The 11,671-nt window shown below is 36.6% G+C and overlaps 1 protein-coding gene across 1 annotated transcript in view; it reads right to left on the bottom strand.

Moving 5' to 3' along the window:
- Positions 1-11,671, bottom strand: part of SLIT2 (slit guidance ligand 2) — a 344,129-nt gene that overhangs the window by 38,511 nt on the left and 293,947 nt on the right. Inside the window, exons 25-27 of the mRNA XM_023533952.1 lie at positions 10,005-10,129; positions 9,785-9,882; positions 8,349-8,488 (exon numbers count right to left, since the gene is read on the bottom strand). Of these exons, the coding sequence (XP_023389720.1) occupies positions 8,349-8,488; positions 9,785-9,882; positions 10,005-10,129 (363 nt within the window). The remainder of the gene's footprint in view (positions 1-8,348; positions 8,489-9,784; positions 9,883-10,004; positions 10,130-11,671) is intronic.

Raw genomic sequence — 11,671 nt, 5'->3', positions numbered from 1 at the left:
AGCCTGTTGACTCAGATATTCCTACAATGTCATCTGCCAAATAATGACAATCCCAATTCGAAATGGAGAGGATGAACCCAGGAATCTAGGAAGTGTGAGTATAAGCACTAACTAAAGTGGCATGTTTGAGAAAGGTAAAGATAAATAGAGCTGGATGATTCTAATTATCCAGTTTTAAAAATTCCATCTGATTCCTATCAACAAACAAACAAACAAACAAACTGTACCTTTCCTCTTTGTTCTTTATTCGTGTAAAGAGAAACATTCTGTCTCCTCTCACAGACCTTGCAATGCAGCAGCGAGATGCACTATAATAGAAGGTGCACACAGCTGATGGGATTATGGGAGTCATCCCAGGACAGATTAATTGAATTTGATCTTAAAGAAAAGTATTTCTATTTTCTCCTCTTTTGCTGAGCCAGGCTGGAACTATTTGTTACATATTCTGCTCAAGTTTTGAATCCCAAACGCAAGGGTACATTCATGTGGGAAGATGTCCAGCCTCCAATCTAAATATTCAGTATCCTTTCTCAGTGGTGATGGTAACAGTTGCCTTTATTTCCGTCGGAAAGTAAAAGGCTACTTATGAACCATGTGTTTCCAGTTCTTTCTTCTAAAAAGAGCCAACTCTTCCTGAAGATTCTTGTTAATACTCTGAGGCTTTCTTATTTGTGTTCACTGTCCTAAAATTTGTTCTATCAATTAGAAATAATCGATCTTCACAATGTGATCAATAAGCAATCATCCAGAGCACACCCATTTCTCTAAACTTAATTGAATCCTGTTATTAGTATAGAAATACATGGAACTAAACTTGAGGGGCTGTGGATTCCTGAAGATACATTAGCCACTGATGCATGTCCTCTTGGTGCCCAAAGTGCACATAATAGGACACATGCACCAGAGGGACATGGCCACAGAGTAACCTCATGAGGTAAAGTTAATCACGATTCAAAATAGGAAAGCTCAAGAAAATATGATATAAATGTGGATATTAAGATGTTTCCAACAATTAAAACCATTTTATGTTCTCACTTTTGTTCTAAACAATATAAAATGAGGGGCCCCATAATGTCGTTTGCCAAAGTTGGATTAGTCTTCACATTCAGAAAAGAGTGTTTCTCTTTGCAAACTGGTAAAGTAACTGTGTGATGTTGTTAACTTTCTTGGGGTATGAGGAGGAACGGTGGCTTTGCACTGGTAAAATAATTGACCTCGTCTGAACCTGTAGTGCAGAACAGAAGCCGAAGCTTCTGCCTGGTAGACAGGGGTGATGTTTTATGCATTTCTGTATCACTTCCAATGCTTAGCACGATGTCCTGCATAAGGTATTTTTTCAATAAATATCTTTTGAATTTTTAAAATGGAAAAGCCACCCCCATAAACAAAAAAAGGAGTTTTTTTTTTTGGGACCTTTGGACTTAATTATTGGGTCCATTTCCACCGGTATTGAAACTGCAAAAACATTTAAGTTCGTTTTCAAAACAAATAAATCCAAATTAGATTGAATGAGGCTTGGTTAAGCTAAGCTGTTGTTCTAGGCTCAATGGGCCCTGCCTATTAGCTGAAGGGAAAAAAAAGAATCTTTAAAATGTTTTCTGAGATTCAAAGGCATTTAAGATGGCTTTGAAAGGTTGGAAAGTGAACACAAACCACACAGTATCATTAGGCCACCAAAGAATTCTCTCGAGTTAAAACAGACTGTAGGTATGGTCGCAACTATATTGACTTTGATATAAAAACCTCATACATCTCAAGGCAGAATTAATAACAGTGGAGTCACTGTTATAAAGAGATCATGAAAATTAAAAATATACACGAAATCCCCAAAATACAGCCAAATCCGTTCTTCAGCATTTACTATTTCCTTACACTTCAGAGTATGAAGGTAAAAGAACCAAAGACTTATCCCTAAATAAAATCTTTCCACTTGAAATGAGCATGAAAAAAAAAATAATTTAAAGATAATATTGAAAAATATGGGGAAAGAAATTTTCTTCACACATATAATTTCATCCTGTGGAATTTTCTCTATCAAAATTCCCGTTAGAATTCTCATGCCATCAAGAATGGCATCAGATCATCTAAACCAGGTCCCTGTAGCGATGATGGTTGTAATTAAATGATGCAAAACTTACTGCTGTCATACAGAACAGCCCCTGATATTTATGGGGTACAGACATATAACATTTTAAAATGTTTTCCAATACATTTTTCCATGTTATTCTGAAACATCTATGTGAGGTAGGACAGATGTCATTATCTCTGTTTCACAGGGAAAAAAAAAAAAAAGACTGAGAGGGGTCCCAGAGTTGATAAATATTAGTGCCAGGATGAGAAACCTGAGCTTTTCCCATTAGCTACACAAATTCATCAGTATCCCACCTGCCCTAAGTGAGGGAAGCCACCTTAGTTCATCAGGGGAATTAATTAATTAATCGTACAGGCATTGATTAGGTCTGTACAATTGGCCTAATACGATTTTTCTCACATATAGATGAAATAGACTGCTTGTCTACACCTGAATTTATTTTTCTTAAATGTGCATAAGGGACCATTGTGTATAGCAAGTTGAAGAGACAGCAGAAGACAAGCGTGTTTGGCATAAATGACTAATTGGAGCCACTGTGGGAAGTGGAAAGAGTCCAAGCCTGGAAGATGGCAGCAGATAAGCAGGGACTGCTTCTGGTGGAAGGCCCCCAAATCAGAGTGTACACCTTGGGGTCAGTTAGACATTGGTTTGCATCTGGACTCCTATTTACAGGGTGTATATCCTTGGGTAGGTGCTTTCTCATTGTTTTAGACAGGTTACTGCTCAAATCTTTATCGTTTATATCTACAGGATTCTTTTAAATTAACAATATGGGAGCTAATTATGAAGCTTCAATTTATTTTAAAAAATTACCCTTGGTGCTGTAAAGAAATTGAAATTTCATTTCTAGTTAAATTTTGGATTAAAAAACAGGATGGTTAGACTGCTTTTAAAAGCAAATTCAGTCAGCAGCAGATTCTTGGAAATAAAAGATATCTTTCATAAACATAATCATGAAATTTAATCAACATGTAAAACCACATGGTGGCTCAAAACACGCTCGTACTGCCAAGCTTGCTCCCCAGAGTATACAGAGCGATTTAAGGGCATATTCCTGTGACAGAATAATTGCTATTGTGTTTCTGAGACAGACTCAGACCTTAGACATGCCTGCCACAGGCCACCAATTGCTTTAGTACTTGTAAAAAGAAGGGATGACATCTGGCCAAGAACGGTATCACATGCATTAACCCACAGAGATCTGCACGGGCTGTAGCTGTATTTTTACATTGTAAAATATGAAAACGTTTTTCATATTTTTCAACTTGACTCTGTACAGAGTAAGAGTAAGTGACCGACCAGTAAATCACCTGAACAATGCTATGGAAAGAAATGAAATCCTTAGCAAGAGGAGAAAGAGAGAGCTCCTATGTAATGTATTCCATGTTGGTCGTATAATCAATCCTACTGTCAATGCTTCACATGTAAGTGGAACTGTCAAGACAAGCACGCACAGGGCTCCTTTTAGGACGCGGTGCTGGCATTTGGCTCTTGAAGACTTTTGGTCAGCAGAATGAGTGAAAATTTGTTGTTATTAGTAATAGTCTTGAATCTTTCAGATAAAATGTCACAGACTCCATAATGATTCCTCAGACAGGCCTACTGCCCTAATCACTTCTAAGACATCCTTTCCTGGGCCCTGACATATTTGAGGAGCCACATGGACCATATTGACATCAATGATTAGATGTAGCTCTTCCTGTGCTTTAAAAATGCTGCCTAGCACTCACGATGTATGTACTATAATATGAGTCTGACGATGTCATTTTACAATTCAACTTCTTGGGCTTTGTAATGTTTATTTTATAAAATGTTTTAATAAATGTAGACACCTTTCAATGTTGTTCATGTTTCAAATTACTAAAGATTTTAGTTTAAAATTATTGGAAAAATCCCACTATTGAACAAATTTTCTGTCTATAGCCTATCTAATGTCCTAAATGACCTATATTTTCCATCGTAAAAATAGTTCATGTTCATGATATCTTTAAAGAAGTAAAAGCATACAGACAAGCAGAAAGTAGAAAGTATCACTCTTTTTTTTTTTTTAGCCACTCCTTCTTCCCACACAGAGGGTTTCTTTCACAGCCTTCTAGAAATTGGTAATGCACATTTCCGATGCCCTTTTTATAGCATTTGGCACAGCTATTCATACATCGAGGATCTGAATGACCGATTCAACATATCGATTCTAGATTTCAGATTTTGTCAGCATTCCTTTTATCATGTACACATAATGAAATCTATGCAGCTTTAAAAGAAAGAGGGAAATGAAAACGGAAATCATAATAGACTTAAAAGGCAACTAACCTTTTTCCACCTCATTCAGATTAGCGGCTGGCAGCGACAAAGACAGAAGAGACAAAAGACTTTTTACATTGCGATACAACAGCAGAGCACGTGAAGCTAAAGCATAGCATTTAACAACGGAGAAGCCAAGGGTGAGAGAGCAAACTGAAGCAAGGCTTGGGTTTCTTACCTACAGCCGGCCAGACGCACAAACATGGAGGAAATGAGGCAATAGGTAAACACCATCACGGGGGGCGAGAGAGCTGCCTCTAAACCAGGTGACTTAACCAGCAGCCTTACTTTTTAAGATGTGCCCTTAGTGGTTTGCATGTGGGCACTGGAGATTTGGAAAGCAAAGAGATAATGGTACAAAACGGAAAAATTAAAATGTTCTCGATTAATTTAAAAATGAATTCCTCCCCCCCGCCCCCTGCAAAATATATTATAAGCGTTTACATGCCTAACTGGTATGGGAGCTTTCATTGATTGAGTTTATGTAATCCCATGAAGCCTGGTTTACACTGTGATCAATTTTGTCTCATCTTTGTATGTGGTCCCGTGAGAATAGGGTTAATTAAGATCAGTCTTTATGGAGCAGATTTGGGATTCTGACTCTCAGGAAACATACAAAAACACTTTTCAATTCAACGTCTAAGTTCATACCAGAGCTTAAGAAAAGGCATCAAGTTTTCAACACGGCAGGGGTGCCATATTTATAATTTTCATTTTTATAAGGTTTCGAGCTTATGTAATTTGAGGAATTCTTTGAAAATTTACCTTCAAGAAATGCCTCATTTTTAGAAAACATATAATAATGATTAAAAAAAAAAAAAACCCAAACACAATCTTTCAAGCTAAAATTAAAACCCTGGAGTAAAATTTTCAATTATTTGTGTAGCAGTTCCAAAGTCCTACCTGCTTAATCCTTAGCATAGTGATTTGAACTTAGAATCATGGTGAATGAAACTTTAAAAAAATTAACCTTGTCTGAAGAATATTAGCAATCAACAGTCGTAAATGATACAACTAGGACAGGTAATGGATTGAATTTTGGCAAAATTCAGTTTTGATAACTAGGATGGGAAGGGTATTGCAAGTGTCAGATAACAGAAAAATAATATTGGCCCTTAAAATTTATGTTGTCAATCCCTACAGCAGAAAAGGGCAGAGAGTTTTGTCCTCTAATAAATCAATAACTATTTACTGTGATGTGTTGGTTACAGTGGATTAAATAAATTTAATAAATTTCCCAATGATGGTTCATTTTAGTTTGAACATTAGTAGCCATGTTTTATAGCCTGCCCATCACATCATGACTTCTCTGTCAGATTGCTTTCAGTTCCTTGAATTTTCTTCATTAACAACAATATATCCATTCTGACTGCTGCCATGGATGCCAAATGTAAAACATTTTCCCATAATAATTTACAAGATTTTTCCATGAAGTTTTATTTGCTCTGACTGAAGAGTTCACTTTCTCATTGTATGCCTTTGGGGTATAGAGTTAAAAAAAAAAAAAATCTTCAAACAGAAAGCAACTTGTGACTTGAATGATTTTTAAACAATGACAACATTATTATATTCCCTGAGCATAGCAGGGTTTCTGTTCCCAGATCTTATGCTCATTAATCAGATTGCAAACTTAAACCTAAAACAATACAGCCACATTATAGGAAAATTCCTCCCTAACTGCAGACTTGGATAAAGCAGGATATAAAACTCTAGAGTCCAATTTATACTTTCCTATAATTAAAGGCCACTATGTGCCACTGATTTCAAAATCTGCAGATGGCTGTTTGATATTTTGTAAATGAGCTCACTTCACATATGGACAAAAATACTACAGTTAATAGATGAGTTACAAACGTGCTTCATTTAGATATTTGTTCTAATGCCAAATCGTCAAACTCTTCATTCCCCACAAGACTCGGCCCGAAGTTATAGTGGTAATATCTTCCTGTTTTGTATGCTATAAAGTTTCTGTTGAGTTCAGTATTTTCGTTTATACTTTGCCAAAATTGAGGCAAACTGATATTCGCAATAGCTATGCTTAAAAAGACTCAAAGAGTCTCAGTTCTTGTTGAGAATCAAATGGCTCTTGACAGATAGTCTTGGCAGGTTCCCACATGATAGCTTTTATAGATGTCACATTTTGGCTAAAAAGTAGTTTTGCTAAGCTTTGAGTTTTTTTGATGTTGCGAAAAAAGAGATCTGACATAGGGAGATGAGGCTTCGTAATACTTCTCAGAGGAAGTCGCTCTGAACCAAATCATTAAGGTGGAGAAATCATGTGTTCAAGAGGATCAGGTGTAGGAAGGGAGCTTGGAAAATAAAGGGTGAGAAGACAAGACAAAGACTCAAAAGCAATGGACAAGGAATAAAGTATAGCAAATCTAAAGCCAAAGCAGGAGGACCACTCCAAGCCAACTCAGAAGAATCTGCCACCGTCTGTAAATGATCATTGAAAAGGCACGTAAGAGCCTGAATACTGCAGTGCTCTCAAGCCTTGGTTGTCAACAATAAGAGGACAGAGGTAAAATCCTGGTTGCTGCGCTCAGGATCTCACCGGCTAGCCAAAGTATGCTTGAAATGCTTGGGTCCAGTTTGTCTGGGTCAGAGTAGATTGTTTTAAAGAGTGAATTCAGTGAATTAAGCCCTTTCCGTAATGATCAGAACAAGTGGTGGGAAAAGAGAACTATTCCATCTAGGTAAATCTAGGTAATAGATTTCAGTGCAAACACTGGGCTCCTTGTACAAGTCTAAATCAGCCCATCCAATAAAAAATAAAACTCAATTCTCAGGTTAGCTCCAGGGGCTTCAGAATGTGTGCATGTTGGGTTTACTTGCTACTTTTTATTAATGCAACATATCAAGGGATGCTCAAATTCTGCTCACCAAGGAGCTCAAGGGTTGTGTGTGTGCATGCGTGTGTGTGTGTGTGTGTGTGTGTGTGTGTGTGTGTGTGTGTGTGCGCATATGCAAAGTTTGGGTATTCTATAAAAGCTTGCATTTCTATGCTTTTCCAATAAATCCCTGGGACACTTAATCATACAGATGTGATTTCATCTTTCACGTTTAGAGATGTTAACTTCAGTCATCTACATAGTTATTTTACCGTCTGATACCCTTATCTATGTATTAAATTATCTGGAAATAAATGCAATTAATGAAAAATACCCAGCAAGACGAAAATGGTAACAGATTAGAACGATAGAATCTACTTCTCCATTTTTTTCTAACAAATAAAGTGTATAGCGTTCTCCTTCTCTTGATCAACATTAAAACTAAGTGACTTATTAAAAAAAAAGATTGTAACTAAAATATTTCTTATTCATAGCCACGAAAATAAATCAAAACAGATATTCTGACATAATAGGCAAGTCATAAACTTGATGTTGACTGTATAGCAAATTGGCTTATCCAGAAGAAATTAAGCAGGATGGATAGTCTTATGAGATGTATCATCTCGAGACAAAATGTCAGAAAAAAGGTGATGGTCTCATAAGATTATTCAAAGTGCTCAATATTTCATTATTTGTGTTAGATTTGAAGGACATGAGTTAATAGAGGAAAACACTCAGTGAAGGATTAAGTATAGATACAAATAATCTCAGACACTTAGTTATGTTTCGACTACATAAAGAAATGCCCCCTTTTTATCTATGTATTGGTGGGTTGGTTTGCATGGGAAAAGCGATTTGTATGGAAATGCCATTCAGTTATTAGACTGCTAGCTTCAGTGTGATAACTCATTTTTGCTGGATGGCACGACTTTCTGACTGAGCGTGGCAGGTCTTAATAATTGAGTTGGCCGAAATCATCTTTAATCTATCTATTATTTACATTACACATAATGTCCAAAACACCTACCAGTTTTCAAAAAATAAAATGGTTTACTAAACATATGTAGCAGGATGATGCTTTCAGATACACAGATTGATGGCAGAGCATTTTCTATTCTTCCTACCTGTGTACTCAGGTGGGCAAAGGCACGTGTAGTTATTGATTCCATCAACACAGGTAGAATTATTTTCACAGTCATTGTCCTCACAGTCATCAACATTGACTTCGCAATTTTCTCCTTCAAATCCATCAGCACAAATACACCTGAATGCCAAGGGGAAAAAAAAAGGCAAAAAACAAAAAAACAAAAAAACAACAAAAAAAAACTCCCTGCATTTTAAAACCATATGGTCTAAATATTGAAAAAAATTTTAAAAACTAAATAACACTCATCAATTAGAGAAGTTTAACTATAAGAATTTGCTTTTCAAAAAGCTTTTAAATGACATGTCGTAAGCATCAATTTAAGGTAATATCCCCCAAATCAGAAAGAATTTGAGAAATAAATTTATACTGGCTACAAGATGGCAAATGGCTCCATGATCCTATATGGCAATAAATACAATATATTTGCTGGTTCAAAACACAAGCAAAGTTTACTCTACAGCCCTTGTAATCTTAATCCTAAATTGTACTCTAATAAAATAATTCACGCCTCTTTGCTTATAAGTGAGGAGAAACTGGTTTTGATTTTAAAACATTACAACACTACTACCTTATGTGTAATTTTCTTTATGTCTCAAAACAAAAAAAGAAATCTGAAAATAAAATTTAGTCTTCCTTGCAATTATAAAATGTGAATGTTCTCTTTAAGTCTCGACAAATGCAAATTTTTTCACTGGCATAAAACATTGTACACTTAATCTTGATAGGCATCAGAATAATCCTTGAAAAGTCCTGATGTAAAAGAGAACATTTCATAACAGAATGCAGAAATGAACCATATTTATTATACAAAGTGATATTTCTAACAAGCTTTAGTAGTACATTAGCATTCTTATGTGAAATTATTAGTGTCATTATAAGAAGTCTATTCATAATTCATGAAGTACATCTGAAGTAATTGTACTGTATGATTAAATAACTCCAGATTAAAAATGTTCACAGCATGTTTGTCTACTCATATTGTGGGTTGGAAATGAATCATTAATTTTCTCTTTCACTGGGACCTACATCTTATCATTACGCACTGTCTTTAAAGCAATACACAAACAACAGATGAATATATGACTTGCAGTAGGAGGCTAGTTGACTATTAATTAGCATAATAGAGCCATTACTTTGTCTTGACCTAACCTGACTTGATTAATCCTAATGTGTGCATGTGTGTGTTTAAATTTCCTGATTTTGTAGCATCCTGAGCTAAGAATACTGCAATGACTCCGTTTGTTTTTACATTGCAATATCTCAGAGAGAAACTAATACACATTGTCCCTATGAACAGATTTCTGGCATTCTCTTTAAAATAATGTCACTGGATTTAGAAAAGGAAATGCATGTGTGCTTAGTTATACTTGCTCCACTATTTCAGACACAGAAGATCACAGACTAATGACCTACCAGAATCCATCTTTTTCTCCTTCTTTTAAGTGGCACGTTCCTCCATGTTTACACGGGTTACTGATGCATGCGTGAATTGGGACATCGCAGTCCTGCCCCTGGAAAAGGAGTGGCCAAGTAGAGTCGAGTGTAAAGAAGTTGTCAGCACAATAAAATAACGTGGGCCCACCAAGGAAAGCGATGGATGCATATAACGGGTCCCACAACAGCTCCTACTTACCTTGAAACCGTACGGGCAGGTGCAGCGGTAAAACTCCACTGGGTCGTTGTTACAGGTGCCGTCGTTCTTACACGGGTTTGATAGGCAGGGGTTGCATTTAGCTAGAATACTGACATCCACGGGACCTACAAATTCATCAACAGAATGAGAAAATAAGGCTTTCTATGTTTAATTCTGTTAAAGTTATTCCAACGCCTTACTGTAACAGTACATTTTATGTAAAAATTATTATTGGTCACATATCTGCATGTGCTTCTCTTCCACGACAAAACCAGAAATCAGGATCATCATATTGTGTTCGAGAACCCAACAGGAGGCTGTCATGTTGACAGGGACTGGGGGGACATCAACATCAGAGTGGGGCTCTGGGTGATGACCTTACGTGCTTAGCATCTGATGTTAATAATGCCAGTGTCACAGAGTCAGTCCCCTCATGGGTCAACTAGCTTGTGGGTGAGTTCCAGGACCACTGCTTACACCTTAAACTCAGCCAGCTGTCATGGAAATACATGTCAACCATCCCAAAGAGGACTCGTGCGTGTGCGTGCGTGTGCGTGTGCATGTGTGTGTGTGTGTGTGTTGGGAGATGAGTGGGTGAGTTTTATAAACAGGTAAAAATTCATCAGTTAAAATATACATTTACTGGTTAAATATGTAATAGTATGCAACTGCCGTGATAATATTAGTTCAGTAGTGTTATTTTCATGCGGGAGATACAAAATGGTGCCCTTTTTATGCATATAGAAATAAACCAGAAATGTAATCTCATTATGTTCCCCCTCACATTCATTTGGGAACGTGTGTTAGCACATTAGCACAGGCATGTGATGGGCGAAATTTCTCTATCTTCTTCTCCCAGAAAGACATACCATTGAAACTACCTCCACTTGCAATACCACTTTTTGGGATACGCATTTTAAAAAACTCATGACCCATAAAAGGTTTGGCTTAAAAACAGATTCGGCGGCAGCCATTTTCCTTTGGTTGCATATATTTATTCCGTAAATGGCTAACAATGTAGAAATTATACCGTCCTCAACAGAATTATGTTCCACTGATGCTGCTTTTTGCATTGTGAGAGCTCACTAGACTGCCTTTTAGCAGCTGTCTCATGAGGACACTCTGCCAGAGTGACATCTTTACATATAAAATACAAATATTTCATAACATAAGCATTAATTATGGTGCCATTATCACCAGTCTCTCCGTGGTACTTTAGCTTCATTGAAACAGCAGTGATAATTCCAATTGCTTGTTTCATCAAACTTCACTTCTGGCAAAGTTATCTGTCAATTGTATGACATGTTTTCCCTCCATCATCACTGCTCTGACCTTCTGAGATGCCTCCACCCAAATGCTTGTATGACTTCTGCTCATATAACTACCTTTCATCAAATTTTTTACAGATTAGAGTTTACGTTTCTGAGTTTTTAGTCTACTGACAGAAACTCATGTATGAAAGGGAATGCGAGTTAACATGGAGGCCATAAAAACTCTTCATACCTAAGTATTTCCTCATCCCGGGAAGTACCCGACATATTCATATAATGGTTTTGCAGTAAAAATCAAAATGAGGATAGTGCTCTGTTATGTTCAGTGTTTTCTATTAACAAAAAACCCTGAAATATATCTACATAGAGATTCTTCTTTCTTTAATCATTTGAAAT

This window comes from Pteropus vampyrus, unplaced genomic scaffold (assembly GCF_000151845.1).
Source record: "Pteropus vampyrus isolate Shadow unplaced genomic scaffold, Pvam_2.0 Scaffold5, whole genome shotgun sequence".
Lineage (NCBI taxonomy): Eukaryota > Metazoa > Chordata > Mammalia > Chiroptera > Pteropodidae > Pteropus > Pteropus vampyrus.
The sequence above is the reverse complement of the archived record's forward strand: the minus strand, read 5'-3'. Positions and strand labels throughout refer to the sequence as shown.